Genomic DNA, 27,848 nt, shown 5'->3' with positions numbered 1-27,848 from the left:
TGTTTTTTTCAAAGATGAATTCCGATGGACTCCGTTCTGTTATATTACAATGCACATAATCAATTTTACTACTTATGTTTTATTTTCATTTTTATATATTGTACAGGACTGAAATGGACAGATTCATGTTTGTGGTTATTAGGAAGTATATTTATCCTAATTGTTTTTATTCAAACAATTACTTCTGAAGATAATCGTGTGATTCATTATGGTTCATTATTCATATTTTGAGCCAAGGTCGTTTTGAACAAACTCACCTTTAATCACTATTTTTCAGATATAAAATGTTTTGTCCTTTCATGTCTGCAGTTATTTAGAGAGACGTTCACACGAATCCCGGTGATTGTCTCCAAACAGGTTTTACGCATCATTGCATTCTTTTAATTAATATTATAGTTTTCCATTGAAGCAGCTTGGAACCCTCTATCGAAGTATGTCATAGTTAATATTTACAGATTTACTCTTTGATTGCAGATATTTTGTTCGCAAATGTTAGAATTTCTAATCCGAAATGTTTTTAACAGTTATTTTTTTTAAAAGGTTTTTGGTGGAAAAATGCTTCTAAAACCTGACCTTTTTGCCGACAGAAATTGTTTTTCCAGTAATTAACATTTTTTTTACTGGAAGTATTTCCGATTTTTTTAAAGACGTTATAAAAAGTTTGACAGGTAAGTGCTTCTGTATTTTTTTACTGGAAGTGCTTTTATTAATGGAGTGTACAATGTACATTTGATTTTTCACATTCTTGAGCCTCCCGAAGCTTACCCTTTTTCAACATAAAAGTATTTCCGCATTTATTTTAAGACGTCGGGAATATTTTGACTAGTAAGTGCTTCCAGAAATTATTATTTTTTCACTGGAAGTGTTTGTTGTAACGCGGTGACCTTTGACAATTTTTCACATTTTTATTTTGGAAAGTGCTTCCGAAATAATGACCTTTTGACCTTTTCTGTTGACCCTCATGAGATTTCCCAAGTACTGTCACTTGTCACTGTCTAGTTATGTGTCGGTGTCTGTTAATGTTACATGGATATAGCGTTTGTTATGCTTGTTTTTATGTATTAAGTGTTATGTATATATATATATATATATATATATATATACTGTATATATATTGTTTTATGTAGTATTATATATATCGCCATGCATCATCTATTATTTTGGTAAAATAACCCAATTACCATTTGTATTCTTTGTGAAATTTATTTTTACTAACATGGAGTCCTGTTGCTACCTTCGCGTGGTGACTCTGTTATGTGCAAAGGTGTCACTTGTCTTTGGTGACCGTAGGTAGGTCTATAAAAAGACCTGGGGTATTTTTCACCAAAATTGATCACAGATTTGGAAAAAAGTATATAAGTGGATATAATAGAGTATTAAAATCCAAAATGAGGGGGCGCCTAATGGCAATACTCGAATTATAAACGTTTAATGTTTATACATTAAACGGTAACACTTTGTACTACTAAAGCAACAATATTGATATGACTTAATCCATTCTTGTCTATTAAACTACTTATAAACAAAATCAGCCCTTCCTTTTTGCTTCATTACTCTTGAAGGGAAAAAACATTGCGCATCAGGGCAGTAAAAAGAAGAAAAAAGGAACGAGAAGGGAAATAGAGAGAGAAAGAGAGAGAGGGGAAAGAAATAGCGGAGGGGAGAAAAGAGGTTGAGTGCTGATGAGGGGGAAAGAGAAGACCCCCCGAAGTTATGAAAGATATTTGACCATTTCATATTTCGATCAGTAGGTCTTTTTGATTTGCTGACATGAATGTAAATATTTACAAAACATGTATACAGTGCTCGACTTTAAAGCCTGCTAAAAATGACGGAAATTCAGTCTAAAAAGTTATAACAAAAATTATAGTCATGTCCTGAGTAACTATTTAGACTATAGACGAGCACAACGGTATTCGTGTGTAAAAAGACCACACAAAATCCCTTTTCACCTGAGTTGAAGCTATGCTATTGTTTCATGTGCTTGAAAATTCCAAGTTTAATGTCATTTAAAGTTTTATCTTAAATATTACACATGCCATCAAACTCTTAAAGAAGTTCTCTAGGTTGAAATTAACATGGTTTGAAGAAAAATCTGACATTAAAGCCTTAAAATTTCATCAAAATCGGACAAAGAATAATGAAGTTATTACATTCCGTGAAACAGTTTTATGCATGTCTTCGTGATTATGCAATGAGCAAATTGATTACGCCATATCCACTCTGGTTCTTCTGTACTTTATTATATAAAAATTAATTTTATTCATTTTTTCCACCAACAAATACAATATTGGATTGACAATTGATTTGATGCATTAGATATTCATTGCTGCAACTTATTCTATTGTACACATGTATGGATTAATTGATATAAAATAATTTGATGTATAATAACATAATGAAAAGGAAAGTGGGGACATATGGCATTATCGTCCACCTAAATAATACAAATGTCACAAAATATTCCTAAACTTCATAATTGAATTAATTAACTGAATTTAATTTTCATTAATTCAATTTAGATACAATAGTTTTCAGCTCGGAGAACCCCTTCAAGGTTTGGAATATGAATTATTACGGATGATTATATTTTTCTTATTATCAAAAGGACTGCATGTATAAGGAAAAGGTATACGATCTGATCAAACTTGAAAATATAAAGGAAAGAGAAACGGAAAGACCGCACATCCCACAAAACGAAAAAAATCAAACAAAATATAATTATTTGCCTATATTTTCATAAAATTTCCATATTGTGAAATACATGTAACCTTAAACACTTGTGGATACGTTTTGATGCTTGACAAATTTTACTCTTTTAACATCGCTGACTCGAGAGACAGGCTAATATGTCATTTTCACACCTTTGAATCGACTCTTGACCGATTAGAGCTATTACAAGTAATTTGTTTCGAATGCCATCCGTCGTTTAGGAGTCAGTTTCGTCGGTGTTGCGTTGTCCCTACAAGTATTTGCATTTTTTGTGGAACATGCCGTTAAATTTCATAAAAAAACACTAGAACAAAAGCGTGGTTCTGTCGTCAGGAAGAAAAGATAAAACAAAATAAACGAAACGACGCATTTTAATAGAAATAGTGCAGTATTATACGTCGGACTAAATGGACCATACACTTATATCGCATAGTCTTGGTATGTATAGAGCGTAGAATTCATGAGTATGATGGTTGAACTGATATATCTTTGCCGAGAACATGTCAAATTACATGTAACTGGATTGTTAATATAGAATATAAAGTCCTCATTCTTTTTTACATCAACTCAAACCTTATGAAATTGAAAGATTCAAGAACTTACTTTCAAACGATAATAAATGATGTATGAAACCGTATAGCATACCCCCTTATCCGATTATTGAAAGGGAAACCTCAGGCTAAAATACAGAAACATATAATAATTGATTCGACGAGGGACTCTGTCATCATGCTGCGATATGAGTGATACCTGCAAAGTAATTTAATTGATATTTGCAAGTCTGAACAGTTTCACCATTCCATTTATTAGTAACATTGTGGTATTGATACATTTTACTTTTACCCATGCACTCGTAACAATTAAAATCCGACGCACTCCTACACGGTGCTACATGGATTACAAATCACTTTGACATTTGCATCAAGTTGGTTATTTACATGTATCTCATTACAATGACTTGTCTGATTTATTGTATGGTAAAATTTCCCGAATTTTTCTCCAAATCAAGTGAACTCATGACAGGGTGTTCGTGCTAATTAAGCTTTACTTGATCCTTTCGCTTCTACGGGGTTGGTGAAAACCACAGTGGGATCAGTAGGGGTGTTCATCACCCCTCTTGGTGTCACTCCAGAGAAAGGTATCTCATCTAATCTTTTGTTCTTGAAGCTGACCCCAAATGGCATGGACGATCCGGAGCGGAACTTGCAAACCGCGACGATGACAACGATTCCGATGACAACCACGACGGCGATGGTGACCCCAATGATGATTCCTAGCTTGTGGTTACCTGCTGGTTGTTTTGTTGGATTAGTGTTCATTGGTTCAGTCGTCTGTTTTGTGGATAGCTGTGACGTGATGGTCGAGGAAGGTGTGGTGGTTGCAGGTTTGGTAGGTGGTGGTATGTCTAGGTAATGTTTGAAGAGAAAAACAAAAACGTGCATTGATCGTTGTCAGGGCACAAAACAGATCTTAGAAAATTGGAAACAAATTTATCATACACGCCCCAGCCAATACTAGAAATGATAATTTAAGTAAGTACATTTATGAAAAATATCTGAGCCGGAATATTGTGGTGTCCTGGCATGATCAAAAGGAATATCATCTTGATTGCCCGTAACTAGTCATCCTAGTTTTTGGACCTGCAGCCAAAAACAATCCCCTCCTGTATCTTAAAGGGCAAACCAACCAACAAACTTAAAGGGGAATTTCACCCTGAAGAAAAGTTTGTCGTAAAAATAGCAGAAAAAAGTAACAAATATTGGTGAACGGTTGAGGAAAATTCGTATAAGATTAAGGAAGTTATTAGAATTTAAAGTTTTGGATTTGTGACGTCATAAACGAGCAGCTTCCACATTTTATTTTATGCAATATAAAATGCATGAATGTAATTTTTATAATGGTTCCTGATAACTCTTTGTTTTCTTTTCATGATCGGGTGTGAAATCATTTGTCTATTGATATACAAAAGGTACAGTATTTGAGAAAATGAAATTTCATTGATTTTGTCTCGCCTGCATAACAGAGCGAGACTGATTATATATTAGGCACCGCTTTTCCGCGCCGCCGTCGGAAAAGCGGCGCCTTATGTTGACCAAGATTAAGTTTTTGAAAAATCGTCATAACTTTTAAAGTTTAGAGATCCAGTTCATGAAACTTGGGCATAAGGACAATGGTTTAGTACTAAACATCCTGTATGAGTGTAAAGTCACATGACTAAGGTCAAAGGTCATCTTAGGTCAACGAACTTTGGCCATGTTGGGTTATTAGTTGAATTGCCATCATAATTATGGATGTAGTTCATGAAACCTGGACATAAGAGCAATCGAGTATCACCAAATATCCTGTGCGAGTTTCAGGCTACATGACCAAGGTCAAAGGTCATATAGGGTCAACTTTGCCCATGTTGGGGGAATATGTTGAATCGCCATCATAACTTGGAAAGTTTATGGATCCAGGTAGTAAAACTTAGATGTAAAAGCAATCAAGTATCAGCAAACGTCCTGTGCAAGTTTCAGGTCACATGACCCAGTTTAAAGGTCACTTCGGGTCAACAAACTTTGGCCATGTTGGAGGTATTTGCTGAAATGCCATAACTTCAAAACGTTTATGGATCTAGTTCATGAAACTTGGATATAAGAGCAATCAAGTATCAGTGAACATCCTGTGCAAGTTTCAGGTCACATGACCAAGGTCAAAGGTAATTTAGGGTCAATGAACATAGTACTAGTATTTATCTTAGGAATTGTGTGTGTGTTTCTTTTTAAACAATTCAATAGTTTTTCAAAGTCAGCGTTGCTGCTATATTGAATGGCGTAATACAGGCGAGACTGCCAGAGGCGCTCCACTTGTTTACTATTCACTATGTAGGAATGCTGCTCGCATGTGACGTCACAAATCAAATAATTAAATTTCTAACAACTATTTAATTCTTTGATGGATTTGTCTCAAAATTTTGGCAATATTTTGTTATCTTTTCTGCTATTCTTACAGCAAACCTTTTTATTCAGGGCGAACTTTCCCCTTAATAGCTCCATCTCAAGAGTAGTCTTGTGATATAGGCCCATTTAAATAACACAATCATTAACTGCTGAATAATGCATATCGCAATAATTATGTTACCAAGTATCAAACGGATACCTTTCCTCTCTTTTTCGTTTCTTCACACAAATAAAATTATAGGATAATTTATCCTCTGTATTTTCTCAAAGGGATGTTTTTAAGACTATTCACATTCGATGAGACAAAACACACAGTGCTGGTCAGTTCGCCTCCTTTTAACGTTTCCAGTGATGATAAAGTAAGTCAATGGACGGTGAGACAGTTTGTGTTGAGTGTCTATTCACTTTTTGAAATGATGGAACATTATCTAAACAATGCCAATCGCTAAAATATTTTTAGGATGAAATTTATGTGTAAAACAGGACCAATTTCATGCAGTAGTATCTAAGCAAATTAGTCTGAATACCAAATACACATATAAATATAATACCATGCTTTTATGCTCTTATTGAACTCGAGTCGATCCAAAACATAATTTAAATTGTGTCTATCAAAAAATATTTTGCATCATACTGCATTAAAAGATATGTAATATAAACCAATCCTTGTAAATCACAAACTCATCAAATTCAGATATTAAATGAAAGAAATTAAATGAAATTAAACACATCAAAATAACTTTCAAAAGAAAAACCCTCACATTTTGCGCAGGCTTCGAGCTGTGATGTAACAACGACGTTGTCAATAGCCATCACCCCTGCTGAACCAGGACGAGCCGTTAAAGCAATCTGAATGTGTTGAACATAAAAAGAAAATATAGCATTTAACGAAAATTATGACTGATCTTATTTTGACAATGCACATTCAAGTGGAACTGAGTTTGCGTAATCAATGAGTGTTGGCAATACGGGTACCTTAATCTAACACATTATAAGAAGATGGCTATTAATGACAGTGGCGTAATGAGCAAAAATATTTTAGGGGGCCAGATAATTGTATTGTGCATAACTTATTTAATAAAAAAGTTGCGAGCAAATTTTTTCGGTTTTTTTATACAAAAATCAAATTTTGTGATATATTTTGACATAATATTTGGAACATAGTATAGATATTTCACACTTCCCTCTTTCCTTTTCTATTTTATGTTTCTTGGTCGTGATTTTCCTTTTTCTTTAGGGGGGGGGGGGGGAGCAAGTGGCCCCATCTGTACGCCACCGATTAATAATTAAAGTCTGCTTGTGCCAAAGTCACATCTATCCCCCAGACCACTCGAGTCAGGAGGCATACCCAATCACCCATCGAATCACTAATTGATTACATATTCGACTACGATACAAATTTGCACAGATACATTTTAGAGTCGTACATAATATATCCATCATTGCAGGTTGTGCACTTTTCTACTGTGAACAAATAGGGGATCAAGAATTCTTGCTACATACGATATTAAATTGCATGAGTAGACGTATGTGCATTTTACCTTCCAGCGCACGACGTCAGAGTGTCGTAATTTTCTAATATTCCAACTAATTTTCATTGAAAAATGGAAAGAAATTAGTCTTTTCAACTCAACATTGAGGACCGTTCAAAGAGAGAAATTCACGTCCATCCTAGTTTATTCACCACTAAATAGCGACGCCATCATATTGACAGTAGATATAACATGTGTAGCTCTATTCCAGTTCGGAAATACGTTTCCCATATCGTAACTTTACCTTGAAAGGACGAACTGAGACCATCGTCGATGGGATAGACCAGTTTCCACGGAACCAGCTACTACCCATATCCCCGATGAGAGTATCTATCTGGTACTTTCTGGCCGTATCTTTCTCCATCACCTCAATCGTGATCTGTTGACTCGTGTCCTCAGTCAGGATGAAGTCAGCGGTCAGGCAGTGGTCCATTCCTTGGAGATTGTGCACTTGTGAGTAGAGTACGGCCTGTCTGCCCATATTCGAAGTCGAACCCTCCACATACATAAATGAACTCGTGACTATCATTGAAAAAAAAGGACGAACAAAAGAAACAGCAACTAGTAATGCTTCTTATAGTTTATGACCCACCTGAGAAGGTTTTCATTGCGGGGTAATCATAGGTAGATCGCCGTAGAAGTATCACATCACACTTTTTTTTTGGGGGGGGGGGGTGAGTGGAAGTAATTATCCCTAAAAGGACTTATTCGTCCTATACAATTATGAAACGGTGTAAATATTGGGTTCTTCATATGGGTCTAGACCAACAAACGTCGAAGGCAGCAACACTTTGCAGTATTGTGGCTGCCCTCTACGTTCGTTGGTCTAGACTAGCGGACGGAACTCACCCATATTCAGTGGTGTGGGATCAGAAGCCAGAACATCAAACCATTTCCAAGGTATGCCATTTGACATCTTATTGATTTGATAACCGCAGAATGATGATCCCTGCTCGAATGTACATCTAGATTCTGTCGGGAAACCAGCGCATGGCTGTGCCAAGAACTTGATATCATCAATTGCGATGTCTCCCTTGTAACTTGAACCTTTTCGTCCTTCAAATACGATCTGTATTTCAAACCAAATAGGAAAATTTGACATTGGTGCTCTCTTTAAGACTAATCTTATCTTTAGGTAGGCCTAGCCGATGAGAAGAATGGATCATTCACGATAACCAGTTCTACCTCCCAAACTGCCAAGCTTACAAAGCAATCAATCTTTAATCATCAGGAGCATATTCACCATGATATGAGATATGAATTTTAAAGATATGATTAATTATAAAGGCTGCAATCTTCCAAAAATATCAATTATTCAGTCAACATCTGACAGAAATTCTCTCTTCCTATTTTGCGCATACACACAGTGACGAATCAGTCAAAATCTCCCGAAGCTTGTAAGAAAAAGAAAATCCACCTGTTAGCATAGTCACAGTTAGGAACAAGTGCCCCTCAAACTACTGAAATAATGGATTAGGTCTGTGCCTACATTAGACCTACACTAAAATTGTCACAGCTTTCATGAAACGGTACCCTCATTTTTTCTTCTGAATGTCTAGCACGTTTTACAACGCCACATGCCAAAAGAACTACACAATATTAACTTGAAGACAAAATTAAAATAAGATAACATTTTAATGTACGGAACATATTCCAAGGCACATCAAACCTCAGCCTGAAAATTATAAAATAGTCATTGGTATATAAGTTGTGCTCAAATGTTAATGAACCCCACCGCATAATGCACTCTTTTATGCCGAGTATTGGATGTAGACAACAGCACTACTATGCTCGGCTAGCCCAGAGAAACCCTTGATTGTAATATTTCATAACCTGACTTCATGATTTGATATCTGAAAAAACGGCAGAACTTGAGCCCCGGGGGGCGGGGGTACTCGAATTATAACGTGATACCTATGTGCCGCGCCAACTAGAAAATAGGGGGCTCTGGAACTAAATCTTGGTCTTAAAACGGGGTCTCCGGAACGGCTCTTTGATCAACGATTGCTAAAAATGCAATGCTCTGGACCGGACTACATAAAAAAAACGGGGGTCTCCGAAACTCATTAGATCGTAGGCGCAAAACGCGCGCGCGTATCGCTAGATTCATATCGGGCCAGCGCAAGTTAGCTGCGGGCGCGGGGAGCTTCGGCAGCCCCGCATAATGGCTCCGCGCCGATCGAGGTCGCCGCTCTGACCGGCTGCGTATATCACGACGGGCGCTCTTTGGAGCGAGAAATCACAAATTTGAGGGTCGCCGGAACGGGAAAAATTGGAATTTCTGAATTGGTGATGCTCTGGAACGGAAATTTAAGCTGAAAATTGGGGTCTCAACCGCGGCACATACGTACATGACTATCATACATTTATACTGAGTATACCCCCCGGACTTGAGCACTTCAGATGTGTTCTTTTTCTGGTGGAGGTCACCAACTTTTGAGCACCTCTTTATACACTTTTGATGTCGAGTAAATTTGGAGAATGTAGTTATAACGCCATATTCTATGAAATATTAATAGCGAGTTCGCCGAACGAAAACTCGCTATTGTCCGAGAAAGAGACGCGCTATTTTAAAGGTTCTCCGCGCTATCCCCAATCGCATCAGAGTATGTGGAAGTTGAAAATGTAAGCCCGTATGCTTACAATATGATCCTCCTAAACTCATATTTTATTCTGACGTGAAGCAGATTAATATCACGAGACATGTAATGTCAGTCGTAAGAAAAAATTATACCTGGAATTTGGACATGCCGGTGAGGGTGGCTGGTAAGTCTACATTGGCTGGCCTCCACTCATTCCCCTGATTCTGAGCCACGCTGAATAACACCTCGTTGTAATAGTAGTCTACACTGACGTACTTCACCGAGAGAAATCCAACGTCCTCACCATAAGCGTGGTAGTAAAAACGAACGCATATGTCGTTGCTGCCGCTGCTGAGCATAGAACTGGTCAGGGTCGCCCGGTCACCAGGACGTGCGGGTAAGGAAGTCTCGATGTAAGCGTAATGACCTACATGTACGATAGTAACATTTTTAGGGATATTGAAAATCCTGAACAGGTACGCGTCAAGCAATATATTCTCAATCGCTATTGTAGGGCCAGGGACCAGAAAGGTTCGAAGGTTATCTAAACAATGCAGCCAGTGCAAAGACAACATAAATGTGGCCAGGAGAAAATTCGCTGTACAAACTTGTTTACAACCCTTTTTAGTCTTAATTCTGGACCGATCCCCAGCCCATTAACGCTTTTTAGTAGTGATTCTCTGAACCGAATCAGATCATCTTATCACCTCACAACTTGGTTTCCTAGCTGGAACCCTTGCTTTAGAAAAACTTCTAACGTGCGAGTGGAAGGAAACTTGTTTATCATGCTTATTGAGCGATCACATTATGGTTTTGTTCGTTGAGAATTAGTGCAAAGAAAAGACAACCAAATTATAGGAGGTGGCTATCAATACAAATATCAAGGATAAGATAGAAATAGCAAGAGACGAAAGGAGGATGCCAAAAGCCTCCCTAAAATATATATAAAGGAAACGCGTCATTCACTACAGGGAGATAAAGAACATTATGAACAAAGTAAATAAAATAGAAGTTAATATAACGATTAAAAGCTAGTATATGACATGGAAGGGGAAAAAAAACAGCTGTGAAATGTAGAAAAGAGAATACAAATAATATTAGAAAGAGCAATGAAAAAAAAGAGATCAAAATGAAAGGTGGAAAGGTAGCCAAATAAAACCCCATAAACATGATAAGGGTAAAAAGAGTAGAAAGGCAAAGAATGATGAGTACAGACATGGATCCTTGTGCAAAAGGCATCAATCCTGTCATAATTTGCATGAATGGATGAAACAAAGGACACTAGTGAAAGGGTAGTTTACCTGCTTCTGTTCCAAGTGTATGATCAACTGCTGGCCCTGTATCATCAGAGCCGGTTCCTGCTCTGTTCCTGGTCCAATGAAAATATCCGCGAGTCTCAATATTGTAGCCACACATCTCATCCTCCTCAAAATCACAGTCGGCATTCCACGAGATGGGCTCGGGAGTAGGACCTAAAACACAATTAGGGGTCAGGCACAATGTATGAGTCGTCTCAAGGAGCCATTCACAAGTTTCACACACAACGCGGATACTAAAAAAAACCCATCTTGTTAGGAGACACATATCTTCATGTACCCTTCTTTGATCAACTAGAACACACACACATGAGTCCACTGATTTCTTCAGACTGGGGTTTCATTAAGGGTTCAGTGGGTTCTACTATACCCCTGAACGCCATCATTGCCCTACTGTTCCGAATTTCAATGAGAGGAATGTACCATGTACATCGTCTGAAACAGATTCCATGCACAGACCTGATGATTATAATGGCACATTGACTCGATCCGAACTTTACAACGAGATGGGTGGATTAAATACCGGAATTAATTTTCAAACGAGCTACATTGTAGGATTGTAGAACTTCATCCTGTCCTAAAATGCGTTTTCTACTATCTACGTGATGTTGGGCGCCACAAGGCTCCGCGCGCCACTATAATTATAGCACTTAGGCGGGAGATATTTCAACACGCTTGCTCTCGCTTGATCTTGTTGAAGTCGATTTAACGAGTGGACAAGATGGATGTCCGCTTACTGTGACGAATATTACTGATCAGAATCCTTGGCTAAAAAACGACCAAAATAATACTTTTACAAGTTCTCACTGTGTACCTGAATTATCACACACTCCTTCCACGAGTTTTATGTCGTCAATAGCAATTTCAGCATAATATCTTGAATTTCCGCACAATCCTACGAATAAAGCCTGTAGGAAAAACAAAATAAAAACAAACAAACACATTGAACATGTTAATTTTTTTCTCAACGAATGCACACAGGGAGTAATTCACTCAACTTAAAATCAAGGTTAATCAGTTTTGATTTTTGTTTTGCCTTAACGAAGTTCAACAGAGACCTAGTGATCACTTTTCCCGTTAGTCTGATGGTCAGTTAGTTTGTTACAAAGATGTTAAAGTTTTTGTTCATCATGTTTTCATTTCTTTACTTCTGCACCAATCATGTTCATACGCGGTACATTATGGTCCTTGTGTAATACCACATGTGACCTCATGAGACTGATGGGGTTAAAGGTCATCTATGGGCCACAAGATCATATGATATGTCGTGTAAATAATTTTACATTTCTTTATGTTCAACTTGTTCTCTATTCTTTTATTTCTTCATCAATTGTGTTTACACTTGCTTGAAACGATTCCTTGGGTAAAAACACACGTATGTTGTTGTGAAGCCTTTGTTCAACTTGTTCTCATTTCTTTATTTCTGCATCAGTTATGTTATGTTCACACTTTGTTTTATTAATCGTGAAATCAGGCAAGACTCGTGGTTCGTGAACCACCCTGTCATTCAAAACTATGTATAATTTTTGTACTGTCTAACGTTCTTTCCATGCCTTTCAGTATCTTCCATAAAGCGTAGGCATGTGGGCCTGGGTAATTGTCTCCTCCGACATGTCGGACAAGACTGTATCGAACTACAAAGCATTTCAGGGGGTTTTCCAAATTACAACGGGGACGTATATATATACGCAATATTTGGAAACATAATTATATCAAACTTTCAAAGCATAAAATTGATTTGTGGTGGCAAAAATAATGGTATTTGATATATTCATATCTAATTGGAACTATTTCTGTTACGAAAATTGAAAGGTACTGGCTATTCTGATATCAGTGTCCAGTGGTTTGTATCATATCTATCTTATCAAATTCGTCAAAGTGAGAATGGGAGTCCCACAAGACTCCATCCTGTGACCACTTTTTTTCTATCTATATCAATAGTTTACCAAAATGTATTCATGATGGAATTGTTGGTATGTATGCTGACGACACAACTCTTACAGTCGGCGGAACTAATGATATAGAAGTAGAACAAAAGTTAACGAGAATTATGAAAAGTGTATTCTCATGGGTAACTAAAAACCGTCTAGTTCTTAATGCTGCTAAGACGAATGTGATGCTTATTGGACCACGATCGATTCTTATTGACTGGAAGATTTTTCTGTTACACTAAACGGCAGTTGTCTGAAAAGAGTTAAAGGAGAAATATATTGAAAATCGTAAAAATGGAGAATCATATATCAAATCAAAGGAGAAAATAAGGAGAACACGATGGTGTACATCATTTATCATGGAGACCGATGGAACTCAGTTAATTGATAGTTTGAAGTTCTCTCTCTGAATGCTTCAAACACGCAGAATTACGTCCGCGAAATTGGGGATTTTTTATGACGTCACTTTCTGTACGAGAGGCGTGATTGGCTCTCCCACGTGAAGCTCCTCTTGCATGCAAAACCTGTTGCGAGGGTACGTTTTCTCCACATTGTCACTGAATACTTCGATCACGAAATGAAAGAAAACCCAGAATTTTATCTAGATTTGGATTTTCAAATTGATGATTTTGAAGATGAAGAGAATGATGATGAAGTGAACAACAAAGTGACGAAGTTGGGGGTAAATTGGGGGAATCGATGATGAGGAGTCGGACAATTCAACTTGCAACACGATCACATGCCGATTCGCTACCAACTCATGCAGCTGCTAAGTGCTAGCTACACCGCGCGTGCCAAATTGAATTCACGAAAATGACTTACCACACTGTCCAGACAGAGTCTCTTACTTCTGTGACTATGAAGAAGGAAAATAATGACAAAACTGTACTTACAAATAAGTGAATGTAATCCGAACCTGAAGGCAAATCAACTCAACGAATAGCAGCAGACGATATGCACCGATGATAAACTTCATGTGGCTGGGATAGATTGTCACTCGTTCTGTTAGATGTAATTTTTATCTCATTAATTTGACAAAATTACGAAACTCGGGGAAATATTTATCTATATAAAAATATAGTAACATCTCGTATAATTTTTAAATTACGATAAAACGTTTTTTGAAGAAAAACGTTGAGGTAAATTAAAATTAGATGTAAAAGATCCCCAACATGCGTAGCTTGATTGAGAGCTGTGCAACACGTGCATAGATCTACTCTCTCAGCCAATGCGAGCAAGCAATACGGCATGTTTGTGATTTTGATTACGATCATATATACGAGCTTTTAAAAGGTTTTATCGTAATTTAAAAAATAATACGAGATGTTACTATATTTTTATACAGATAAATAATTCCCCGAGTTTCGTAATTTTGTCAAATTAATGAGATAAAAAGTACATCTAACAGAACGAGTGACAATCTATCCCAGCCACATGAAGTTTATCGTCGGTGCATATCGTCTGCTGCTATTCGTTGAGTTGCCTTCAGGTTCGGATTACATTCACTTGTTTGTAAGTACAGTTTTATCATTATTTTCCTTCTTCATAGTCACAGAGGTAAGAGACTCTGTCTGGACAGTGTGGTAATTCATTTTCATGAATTCAATTTGGCCCGCGCGGTGTAGCTGCACTTGGCAGCTGCATGAGTTAGGTAGCGAATCGGCATGTGATCGTGTTGCAAGTTGAATTGTCCGACTCATCATCATCGGCGTAATTCCCCCAAGTTACCTCCAACTACGTCACTTTGTTGTTCATTTCATCATCATTCTCTTCATCTTCAAAATCATCAATTTGAAAATCCAAATCTAGATAAAATTCTGGGTTTTCTTTCATTTCGTGATCGAAGTATTCAGTGACAATGTGGAGAAAACGTACCCTCGCAACAGGTTTTGCATGCAAGTGGAGCTTCACGTGGGAGAGCCAATCACGCATCTCGTACAGAAAGTGACGTCATAAAATTCAAGTCAATTCAGAGACCGATGCGAGGCATATTTCGGAGAGGCATTTTGAGCGTTTTTTAATCGGCGATTTTCACCTTATGTATTATTTTCGTTATTTTTGAATGACCCACTGATAATCCCCACATCATTACCTTTCCATTGACATATAATAAGACCACATTCATAATCAATATAGTTCTCCTTTAAGGAGGCCAAGTGCCTTGATCTAATTATTGATGAGGAGTTATATTCCAACAAGATCTCTGAAACTCCTTTACAACGCCATCTTTTTCCCCATTTTGATTACTGTTTCTCCGTATGGTCTGAGAGATTTCAGAGACAAACTATCAAATTACAAAATGTTCAAAAACGAGCTGCACATATAGTGTTGGGATAAGGATTTGATGTTCATTAAAAAGACATGTTTAGTAGGTTAGGTTGGACGGCTATTTAGACACATTTCCAGTTTGGATGTGCAGGGATAATGCATAAATCAATGCATGACATGGCACCAACATACTATAAAGAGTAGTTTACAACATGTAAGCTCGCTACATGATCACTGTACAAGACGTATAAACATAGTCCTTTAATGTCAGAAATTATAGCCTGGAGTCAACTTGAAAGTTATATCAAAATGTCTCCTACTTTGCAAAGTTTTGAATACAATTTGAAATCTATGTTATCTGCAGATGAAGTGTAAATTAATTCTACTATCATGACTATGCATATCTTATTTCTAGACATGGTCCATGTCAATGTATCAAATTTCAGCAGTCTTGTGAGCAATCAAATCTGTAGATGTGTATAGAAATCATTGGTATCAGTGTTGACTGGTAATCATTCTATCGCTTTTCATATTTGGTAATTTCTTTTTCGTTCTAATTTATTGTAATGCTATTTTACGTTTTACCTTCAAAATCTAAATTCATAGATTTGATTCAAATTGTCAAAATTGATTATCAAATGAACATAATTCCCAAGGATACCAATATTTTTTTTTAAATTATATTTTGTGCCTGTACATATTATCTATTACTATATTATATCTTGTTCATTACTTGCCTAATATTTTCATTATTAATATTATTTGTTATTCTTTTGTTGACAGGGCCACATGGAAGACCACCAAATTGGTGATATGTGCCACCCCCTATATAAATGTAAAAAATGAATAAAGTGTGACTGAAGGTCATGGTTAGTGCGGACGCGCAGTCTTATTGAGTACCGAATTGACGACGTCACATTTTTAACGGAATTTCAGCGTTTTTTGTACTATACTTCATCATTCTCAACCGAAGTATGGTATACAAATGGTAAAATACACACACACATACAAAGAACATTGATGACGTCATACTTAAGTACTCTATTGATTAATACGCAGTAGCCCAAGTCCTCTTAGCATGATTTGACCAATGCGCTGATGCCTTATTCGGCACGTAATTTTAATGCGACCCATACTCATACTTACTCTATGTGAAACACCCCCCTGATCTCTTTTATCTATCTCTTTCTTCCATCTTTATTTTCTCCCATTTAAAAAACAAATATTCTACGCTAGGGGCTGCCCGGCGTATTCTACCTGAAAATTCTGATTGAGTCCAGGAATATCCATTGAGAGTGGGAACCATCCTTCACCGTGGTTTCCGTACTCCGAGAAGGGAGGATCGAGGGGGAGACTTTCCCCCAATTGGCGGGCAATTACAATGAGGTAGTCGACTTGATATCCATTCATGTTGGCATAGAAGGTAAGGCAACGTGGCCGACGCGAACCTCTCATCAGCGGGGATATCAAGATTGCGTTGTCGTTAAGACCAGCACCGTTATAACGATAAGGATCAAAACAAGCGTAGTATCCTGAAAAGAGAAAAAGATGGGATTTAATACAGACCACAAGCAGTTATTCCGTTTATAAATATGCGTCTATTATGGCGATTTGTAGAATATTCATCAGATTTTTATAATGAAAACGAATTAATCGTTAAGCATACTTGGATATTATCACTGTACATTGTACATTCTCCAATTTAAGACACTCGGAGACATCGCCATTTATTTGATCAGGCTTTTGAATATACTTTCTTGCTCTTATGAGCAGCTGTCTGAATCGCGATTTTGATATCAAGTGGAATAAAAAAAAACCCGCACCGATTTGCTTATCTTGACTTTATTTTATTATTGGGGTTGAAGTTACTTACCAATGACATAAACAATGAAGATGATGACAATAATGATAATAAAATTCTTAACAATAATATTTAAAGCAACATTAATACTCCTACTACTAATACTAATTTATGATATTTTTCGGCGAAAAATATTCCGCTGGTCAGCATTTTCTGGGGGAAGCCGGCTTGGACGGAAAATATACACAATGGTGTTCAACAGTTAGTGAAATCCACCAGAAAATTTTTCAAGTGCTGCCATTTTTTTAAATAGATATTTAATCCCGTTAATTGTGAAGTCAGGTGATAAAATATTACATTCATTGAAGTTAGTTTCTCTGGGTTCGCCGAACATAGCACTGTTGTTGTCTCCATTCAACACTCGGAATGAAGGGAAGCTCTTTGTTGTCGAGTTCGCTAACTTTTGAGCACAACTGCATACATAGGCGGAAATCCCAGGGGGACAGGGGGGACGTGTCCCCCTCACTAAAAATAGAAGGGGGGGGGGACACAATATAAAATGTCCCCCTACTATTTTTGGTCTTTTGTGATGGTAAGAAATACATCATTCAAAATCGAAATAAACTCATGTATTTTGGGACGAGATGACCTTTCTTTTGGGATGATACCTTTTTTTTGATTGTCATATTTTCCAGCCCCTTGTCCCCCTACCTTTTGGGGGAGATTTCCGCCCCTGCCTGTATACATACACACACACACACACCCTCACACCCCCCCACACACACATATATATATATATATATTATATATATGACATGTATGGCTGAGCATGGACACCATCATACCAAGAGCGTTCCCTAGAGTGTGGTCGTTTGATGGTCCTCTAGTGAGAGATCCGTATCCCGTTCCTTGGTACCTAAACCAGTCCATATTGTCCCCCTCTGTCATCTGCTTATAGCCACACCACCCTTCTTCAAAATCGCAATCGATGCTGTCCACCACAGGTGGTGGATCGGTCGTCGGTGGCAGTAAGGTTGTGACTTTACAGTTTAAAAAGGGGAGAAATGATGGTAATAATGATAAAACTATTGTGTTTTATTTTATTACAACGATAATGATCAGAATAATAGTAATGGCATGTGCGGAAAACCTGGAAGGGGGGGGGGGGGGGACAGGGGGACGCTTCCCCCTACCCAAAAAAGTAGGGGGGACACAATATCAAATATCCCCCTAGTATTTTAGATATTTTATGATGGAAAGAAATACATCATTCAAAATCGAAATAAAACATGTATTTTTGACGAGATGACCTTCCTTTCTTTGTTATAACTTTTTTTTTGCTTGTCAAATTTATTCATGACCTGACATTTAGGGTGATAACCTTTTTTTTTGCTTGTCAAATTTTCCAGCCAATGGTCCCCCTACCTTTGGGGAGAGATTTCCGCCATTAACGTTAATGGTGATAATGGTTATCACAATGACAACGTTGAGGTCAGTGGAGTGGCGATTATGAAGAAGATGATAATATGATAGAATATGATAGCAGTGAGGGCTATTTTCAGATCTAGTAGATCCTCAAAAATTGCATGTCACAATCCCGATTAAATTGCTAGAATATAGGAATGTGTAATAAAGACATTTGGTAAATTTGTTGGATAAATTTTGCGACTTGACATGAATATTTATTTTGATCGGATGCCTAATGTACACATATCTGCATATTCATCTTTTCTCTTTTTGTATTTAAAGTATTTCCCAACTTGAGAAAATGACTGACGATTGAGTATATAATATTTGTAGCTTTCTGATATCGAATTACTATATTCATAATATAAGTGCAAAAAGGGCCTATGGCTATAAATTCATTTCCGAGAGAGGGGACTAGATATCCGAAAATGGAATATTTAAACTTTCAAAGAGAATCGTCGATTGAAAGGAAGAAGGGAGAAATATGGTATATGATGTCAATGTTGTCACAAAGAGATCTTTATAAAAGACAGGACATTTTTTTAACCTCATATCATATCGTATATATTTCATGGTGACGTTGTTGAAAAAAAAAACAATAAAACACATACACATACATAACAACAGAAAATACCCAGTAATATGTAATAAAATATAATCAAATACTTGTCATAAAACAAATTAATGTAAAATGCCTTTAATCTAAGGATGTTTTATCAGAAACTCTTAAATTCTTACATGAGGGACAATCTTGTCCATGATACAAGGTGACATCGTCGAGAGCTATGTCGTCTCTATTTGCTGCTCCCGGTGATGCTTCAAAGACGAGCTGAATCAAAAGAAAAGGAAATAAAATGGATTATACAAATACTGAATATAATTCTGTTTTACTTTTCAACTAGAATGAAAAAGAAACAAAGTCACAGTGGCTTCTGGTAGGTTTTCCTGGTCAGATTCACGTTTGTGCCTTCTTCCATGTTCATATCCGCTCTTCCACCTGCCCATTTCGCTTCACTTCACTACCTTTCTCTTTCATTTTCTTTATAGTTGTCTAGTTATATAGTGTTACCGACATAAGCTCACGTTGAAATATCTAGCTTGTTACCCGGGGTAGCTGTTCTTTAGCGTAAAACCATGACAAGGTACCTTGTGCACACAGTTCTTACCAACCAACATGAACTAAGCCACAGTGTCATTTGCATTGTTGGTTTTGTTTTCACTTTCTCTTTCATCGTCCCTTTTTATTGAAGGATTACTTTATTTTAATATCCATTCTTTTACTGTTTAATTGCCACTTCATATTTCATCACCACTTGCAATTTTGTCGTCCCTTCTTAATTCATCGCCACTTTCTATTTCATTGTAACTTTTAAAATCATTGCCTCTTTCAATTTTGACGTCACTTGCGATTGTTTCATCGCTTTTTACTAGTCGCCCCTTCTCGTTCTTAGCAAAATATTAAATGCTCCATGCAAAGACTTCTGTATGTTTGATGTACCTTTGCTAGAGTTGGAAAACCATTAGGATAATTATCTGAAAAAGATATCTGTTTTGCAGAAGGACTATACTTGATCAGACTATTGTTTATCCAACGTACCTCATAATCATCAGTGCTTGCAGCGATATCTATAGTTTGCCGATGCCAATAGTTCCGTTGATTTCCAGTCAAGGTCCACTGTGGCGTCCCCAATCCCCCATTGATTTTCCTGACGTAGACATTAAGCGTTTCAACGTCATCCCCATACATATGGTACCAAAAGACTACGCATGATGGCGCTGAATTTGCTTCAATGGATGGAGAGATGAGCCGGGCCTTGTTGCTGGGTTTCAGACGGTAGGTGCTACTCACGAAGACGAAGAATCCTGAAGACAAAAAAAAAAGAGAAACAATCAACGAAAGTTGAAAGTAAAATTAGCAAACAATAAGACAGTTATGAGCGTTTGAATGTAAACATTACTAATTTGTGGAAGTCATCCTATTGGCAATGCGTCCAATATTAGTGATGTCACAGAGCAGTACAGCTCTCCCATGCGAACACTAAAAATATTCCCCCGTACAAAGTTTTGCTCATTCATATAATACAAACTCTTTGTTCATGATACATTCAATTGAACCCGTTTTAAAGTGAAGCGTGGAAATTTTAGTAAAATATAGAGAAAAGTAATTGGGGTGATGTACAACTGTGACATACTTCATGATCACTTTGCCAATGGGAGGATTTCCAGATCATTATTGATGTCTACATCCAATTGCTCATAGCCATTTTCGTTATTTGTTCATGTTTTCTTTTCTCAAACTTCCATTGAATTCTTTCACTAACTTTTCTGATTTCATGCAAGATAACGTGATCCCAAGATTTCTCATTGGAAATACTTATTCCTCAATTACTCATACCAACCTGGCGTTATGAAATATGCTTACATTCCACTAATCATGCTCATATCTGGAAGAAATCATTTACTATGTATACAATAAAGTCAATAAATATGGAACACTTGTAAAGCGGACCCAACTATCTCAACAATTCCCCTACGCTTTTGCACCCTCGCGTCGCACAGCGCCATACTGTGTCCTGTTGTCATATTCACAAAACTCGACAATTTGTTGAAATAAATATTCTTAAAACCAATTGTAATAAAATAAAAGTCACAGGGACAATATTTCAAATACTTTTGGATGTTTTAATATTCATTCCGTTTGCCAAGGTATAGTCAAAGAGGCAATGGGTCATAGAGCTCTTTAGGACCAATTTAAGTCTTTCCCAACAATCAACATTTATTCGCTTTATCACATGAAATTGTGATAATTGTCGTTTTGGTATTCGCTTTGTGTGTGGGAATGTAAAAAGATGGTAATTTTGGGGTGTATCCCTTATTTCATTTAGGCCTATCACAATGAAATGAAATTCATCCTGATCAGATTAGGAATCATAAGTATGACTCTTTTTATCGAGGTAATCTTTTTTATCGAAGTCACTCTTCTGGAGGTGATTATAACCTTACTCCGACTACGTCCGAGATTATACAATTAGAATCATCTCTCGAAGAATAATCTAGGGGATTCCAGGCCTACCTAATTCATTTCCTGTAGTGTGGTCCACTTCGGGGCCCGTAAACCCATCATTAGTCCCTCTGTTTCTCCAGCTCCAATCGAAGTCATCTTTATCGTCCTGTCTATAGTAACACAATTCTGCCTCCTCGAAGTCACATGTCACATTTGATGCATTGTTGATTATGTCTATGGGATCGGATTTCAGTTAAAATGAAGAGTGTCAAGAATATTAAGGTTTAAGGATGCATTAGAACCAATTACATGGTGAAAAATTGATTCATTGGTAATTCAGATTGAGGAAAGGAAAATGAACGAAAATGCCAACCAAAAAGATATAAATTGACATTAAGTTTCTAATTTCATTTAACACATACCCCGATCTTGATAGGACCACGAAACTGTTCGTAACGATCGAAGTAATTAGTTTCGACTGCATGTTGAGATGCACGCGCGTTCGAAGACATAATTAGAACATTGGAGCATAATGTGGACATAAATGAAACAAAATAAGGTCTTTCTTGTGGCATCAGAATTTGTGTTAGCATGAATATACACAAGCCGATAAATTCCGGCCGGCTTTAAAATTTTAAGGAAATGTAGTTATTTACAATTTATATTTTATTGGCATAAAAATGATAAAAAGCTACTAACATTTGATGGTATTTTCTAAGAATACTGTCAATGCACATCAGTGGGTGATTCAAGTACGGTGTTCGGTGTTGGTGTTGAGAGCATAAAAAGGTCGCTAAACCTAGTTCCAACACCGAGCTGGGTTCAGAAGATCGATACCAATTGCGAAAAAATCTTCATTTTAAGCGAGAAGTCTCAACAACGAAAGTGAAATTAGTCTCATCGTACAGAATGCCATTGCTTTAATCAATTTGAGAATTCGAAAGAGCAAACATTATTGTTCATCAAAATATATAAAGCTTAAATGATTTGTACTCAACTGCAAAAGCTGATTTTACGGTGATGTTTCATCGTGTTCGCCGCCTGCCCGCGAGCTTGAGATTACCAACACCAATACCAACACCGAACTTGAAATCACGATTTTCCCAATCATTGTGAGTTGGTGTTGGTGAATGGGGAAATTACACATAGACCGTTAACACCAGCCGCAATGCTGGGTTCAGCAGACGAAATTCAACACCAGCCTTTAACTTGAACTGTCGGAAATACGTCATATTTTCCGAGGTCAATCCCAACACCCACACCAGATTTCAACACCGTATTTGAAACCACCCAGTGCGAGAAATCATACTACTTCTCAGTCCTCAATGTCTCTAGTAAAGGTTAATGTACCGAATAGTTAATTTGAATTATTGTAATAACCAAAGCATTACTCTTCATATTTTATGAAAAATATATATTTGGCTATATTTCACCACAAGACTTTTGAAGTTTAATTTTATGTGAATGAGATCGGAACTAATATACTCCGTAATTTAGATGTTAACCTTTGGTTAACTGAACAAGTGTATGAAATTACTGTCAAATGTCTTTAAAGGTCAAGTCCACCCCAGGAAAATGCTGACTTGAATAAATTAAGAAAAATCAAACTAGCATAGTGCTGACAATTTCATCAAAATCGGATGTAAAATAAGAAAGTTATGACATTTTAAAGTTTCGCTTATTTTTCGCAAAACAGTGATATGCACAACTTGGTGACTCAGTCGATGATGTCCATCACTCACTATTTCGTTTGTTTTTTATTGTTTGAATTATACAATATTTATTTTTTTTATAGATTTGACAATAAGGACCAACTTGACTGAACCATATAGTATTAAACAATGCTAATTCCACATGTCCAGGGAGGAATTAATCGTTGTATCACTTGACAATGAGGAGAAAATTAGAACATTTCATATAATAAAATACAAAAGAAATAGTGAGTGGATGACGTCATAGTCTCTTCATTTGCATACCAGCCAGGATGTGCATGTAACTGTTTTGCGAAATTAAGCGAAACTTAAAATGTCATAACTTTCTTATTTTACATCCGATTTTGATGAAATTTTCAGTGTTATGCTTGTTGGATTTTTCTCTATTTATTTAAATCAACTTTTTGTTGGGGTGGACTTGTCATTTAATAGATATACTTACGGTGTCCTGGGCATCCATAGCTGTTTATCTGAATATCATCAAGTGCAATATCGCTATCATAATTTTGTCCACGAATAGCCTCAAAGTAAAGCTGAAAGTAAGATTATGAAGATGAGGTTACAAATTGAAAAACAACCTATAGAGTCAGTGATAGATTAATTGGCAGTATTGTTGACCAAATATTGTACTATTCCTAGTAGGTTTAGACGTTACGAACTACGAGGTCCTTTGAAAATAACTTAATGTCTATGGGTTATTATGGGCTATTATTACCTGGAATTCTTCAGGAGTGTTGATCTCAGCTTCTGCAGCCCTCCACTTGTTTCCTCTGTTACCGCCCATCCACCAGATCGGACTCCCAAGATCGGTGGAGCTAGAGTTGTGGAGGTACAGGTTGAGTTCCCCTACTGTACCTCCGTACATATGATACCAGAAGATGACGCAGAAAGTCTCCTTGTCGTTCGGCTGGACACCTCGGAATGTAGGGAGTATAATACGGGCCTTTTCATCCTTTTTCGAATTTGAAGCTTCTATGTAGACATAATAGCCTGCATTGAGAGAAAGCAAATCAATGACAATATCAACAATAATGATACTAATAATAATGATTATAGTGTTTGAAATTACCTGTTTGGCGAATAACATGACTAATTATTCATGATTATTAATCTGCTGAATAACCTATTAACTAGTAAAGATCATCATTGAATCACATAAAGTTCGTAATGATTTGTCATGCGTAACAGCATAAATCACATTTCGATTTAATCAGATTTTAAATGGCTCATTTTCATTAACTCAATGAAAACGTGTTAAGTATGATTAAGTCATGGATATAAAACCAGGAACCTAATTTATGTAAAAGCGTGTCCAAAGTAAGTTTGACACCAATTCCATCGGCATCAGACCACTCACAATAAATTATGAAATTGTGCAACATTTGCACATGAGAGCACGACCATTTGCACAATCTTTTGCGAGCAAATGCAAATCACTGCATTACGGTCTATTCCGGTCGCGCAGAATTCCCGCCAGCTTTTGGAATTTTGAATGTGTTGTCATGTATTTGAGACCCTAATGAGATCAGTTGGAATTACAGCTTGTCGCAGAATAGATCTATCATTCAAGGAAAACGTCGCAAGCGGTCGCATGAACAATTGCGAAAAGGGTTTAGGAACACCCAAAGTCAAGTTGTATTGTGATATGAAGAGTTTGGTTGCAAAAGGGGTTAGGTCCATTCTGGACCATTCCGAGAAAATTCATGTTTTTTATTCTCACTTATTCATGTTATTCCAATATTCAAATGAGAAACTAAATTGTCATGATGTACTACCCTATCGTGTGAATATAAAATTGGCTATAAAAGAAATCTACCTGTCTTCATTTTTTTTTCTTCGCTACTTTTACTCACGTTTTAATGAGAATTTCAAATTTTCTTTGGTATCATCAGAGCGACTAAAAGTCTATAGGTTTTGAGACTGAAAACAATAAAATTAATGAAACATGGACCTAACCCCTTTTGACAATTGAGCTCTTCAGAATATTTTGTTTGCAAAAGGGGTTAGGTCCACTCCAAGAAAATCATTTTTTTTTAATTCTCCCATATTGCAATATTTTTATGCGAAACTAAATTTTCATGATATCCTATACCATGCGAACATAAAATTGGGTATAAAAGAAATCTACCTGTCTTCATATTTTTTAAAACATTCTTTTCCAAAAAAAAATTCTTTGTGGACCTAACCCCTTTTGCAACCAAACTGAAATGGACCTAACCCCTTTTGAAAAAATGCGATTTTTTCTTCGCCATTTTTGTTCACTTTTTAATGGGAATTTTAACTTTACTTTTGTATCATCTTTATAGATCTACTAAAAATCTATACATTGAGAAAAAGAATCAAATTTGATGAAAAATGGACCTAACCACTTTTGCAACTGAGCTTTTCATATACTGGTCACATGACTGCAACAGATAATACGCACCACTTCCAGAATGATCAGTTTCAGGGCCAGTTCCAAATGAACCTGTGCTGCCTCGTTGGCGAATGAAGTTAAAGTCATCTAACACATCCTGTTTGATACCACACCAACTTTGATCAAAGTCACAAGATAGACTGTCTGTAAAATGAAGTTATAAAATAGGTATTTTGAAAGGCGAAATAATAACTAAAACGGTAAAAATAGAAGAAAAACATGAAAGAGAGAGAGAGAGAGGGAAAGAGAGGGGAAGAAAAAATAGTGCTCCTGGCTTTACGTAATTAATAGAGTAGAATTCACTGAGCAAAATGCTGAAAATTTCATCAAAATCTGACATCATATAAAGAAGTTATTGACTTTAAAGAATTAGCAATATTTTGTAAAACAGTTATGTGCTCGTCGTCATGAGTATTCATCCGGTGGACTGATGTCACATCCCCACTTTCCCTTTTGTTATTACATGAAATCATTATTTCATATTTTGACACATGTATAATATGTCTCCCTTGAATAGATTACACGAATGGATATCTAATGAATACAAGCACTTGTCGGTCCAATATTTTTGATTACTGGAGGACATAAATTGAAATTATCCCATATTTTCATAAAATAAAATTAAAAAGAACAAGTGACGATATGACATGATGCATTTGCTCATTATATGTTCATAGATATAGGCACAGAGCTGTTTCACCGAAATAATGAAATAATTAAAATTGTTAAAACTTTCCTTGTCCAAATTTGATTAATTTTTCAGCGTTTTGTTTGTCTGATTTTTCTTTATCTGTTCATATCATATCATTTTCAGCCTGGAGTACTCCTGTAATAAACTAGTGGAAAATAATAAAAAAATTAAATGTTGAGCATAACACAATAACCTATATACTCGGATGCATATTTTTCACAAACTGAAAAATACTATTACATCTAATGCATTTGCCACTTGATAAGGGAAGGTCGTTGCATGCTAGTTTTATTTATGACTAAACAAAGATCGTGGGAGTCGCCCATCTTTATTTTATAAAAATGGGACTTGCCCTTATTTTATAAGCTGGTTGTGTGAGTGACTTTACAGATTAGTCTTTCTTTTCTTAAAGAAGATTATTCTGATATTGATTACCATTTCCGGGCTATAAAAAAGCACACCCCCAAATCACGCAAACAAAATATTTACATTAAATGGAAAATATACATGTATAAATGAAAAGTTACCAAGTGGACACGCATTTTCGTCATCGAATACTCCTACGTCATCTATTGCGATATCGGCCAGCTGTCCCATTCCAACTTCTGCTTCAAATATCAACTAAAAAATACAAGCCAGGTGAGAATGTTTCATATTAGTAATAGTCGAACGAGATGAAGATTTACACATTGAAACAATTTCCAACCATGGACCTACTTCAGTAGGTAGGTCCATGTCCAAACCAATGACAACTATCGAACAATCATGACAATGGGTAAAATGGATCTTCGAAAAGAGCCTATAGCTCAGTCCGGGATACATCATTCTAACAAACATAATTTATGTTTGTTAATTAAATTGACCAGCCCCCCAAAACATTAACATTCGAAACTGACATATCACCAAATACAATTATTTTGGTGGTATTCTGATAGACATGGTTTAGTTAAACCTGGGTTAACTTACACCACACTTTATGGAGTGACAGTTGTCAACCCAATCACCAATTTAAAATGATTCTTATTCTACTGAAAAAAAGTTGTAAAAAACAAATGAGTTGTGACATGGGAAGAATACAAAATATTGTAAACTTTAATTTTAATTTATATTATGATAATTGCCATAAATATGGAAAAATATTATGAAGCCTGGTATTCCAGAGATGTATGGTTTGAAATCTAGTTAAGACAAGGGTTAAACCTAGGTTTAACTCTCAGAATACCATCAATTGAATTGAAAAATATAAGTATTTGATTCATTTTTAAGTACATTTCTTTATGTCATTTTAATGATAAGTCCGTGGACATGGTGGATGGCTCTTTTAAAGCATTGTCATCTAAATCTACAGTATTTTTCTGGCACAGTTGTTAATTGGACTTACTGGTGATGTTATCAAATTGACATGATTTTAATAGAAAATTAGGCTAGGCCGTCAAAAGATAGCATTAACAATTTATTTGTCGATGTATCTCGTTCA

At 36.4% G+C, this 27,848-nt stretch overlaps 1 protein-coding gene across 1 annotated transcript in view; it reads right to left on the bottom strand.

Moving 5' to 3' along the window:
* Window positions 1–1,977: 1,977 nt before the first annotated feature.
* The window catches only part of LOC129261731 (MAM and LDL-receptor class A domain-containing protein 1-like), a 31,304-nt gene continuing 5,433 nt past the window's right edge, over window positions 1,978–27,848 (bottom strand). The window contains exons 4-19 of the mRNA XM_064099386.1: window positions 26,899–26,992; window positions 25,690–25,824; window positions 23,980–24,254; window positions 23,707–23,797; window positions 21,622–21,786; window positions 20,146–20,411; window positions 19,287–19,377; window positions 17,927–18,121; window positions 16,538–16,812; window positions 11,896–11,989; window positions 11,067–11,237; window positions 9,918–10,192; window positions 8,033–8,252; window positions 7,428–7,705; window positions 6,413–6,500; window positions 1,978–4,117 (exon numbers count right to left, since the gene is read on the bottom strand). Of these exons, the coding sequence (XP_063955456.1) occupies window positions 3,750–4,117; window positions 6,413–6,500; window positions 7,428–7,705; window positions 8,033–8,252; window positions 9,918–10,192; window positions 11,067–11,237; window positions 11,896–11,989; window positions 16,538–16,812; window positions 17,927–18,121; window positions 19,287–19,377; window positions 20,146–20,411; window positions 21,622–21,786; window positions 23,707–23,797; window positions 23,980–24,254; window positions 25,690–25,824; window positions 26,899–26,992 (3,081 nt within the window). The 3' untranslated portion in view covers window positions 1,978–3,749. The remainder of the gene's footprint in view (window positions 4,118–6,412; window positions 6,501–7,427; window positions 7,706–8,032; window positions 8,253–9,917; window positions 10,193–11,066; window positions 11,238–11,895; window positions 11,990–16,537; window positions 16,813–17,926; window positions 18,122–19,286; window positions 19,378–20,145; window positions 20,412–21,621; window positions 21,787–23,706; window positions 23,798–23,979; window positions 24,255–25,689; window positions 25,825–26,898; window positions 26,993–27,848) is intronic.

This window comes from Lytechinus pictus, chromosome 5, assembly GCF_037042905.1.
Source record: "Lytechinus pictus isolate F3 Inbred chromosome 5, Lp3.0, whole genome shotgun sequence".
Taxonomy (NCBI): domain Eukaryota; kingdom Metazoa; phylum Echinodermata; class Echinoidea; order Temnopleuroida; family Toxopneustidae; genus Lytechinus; species Lytechinus pictus.
Note: the sequence above shows the minus strand (reverse complement) of the source record. Positions and strands in the feature narration are given on the sequence as shown.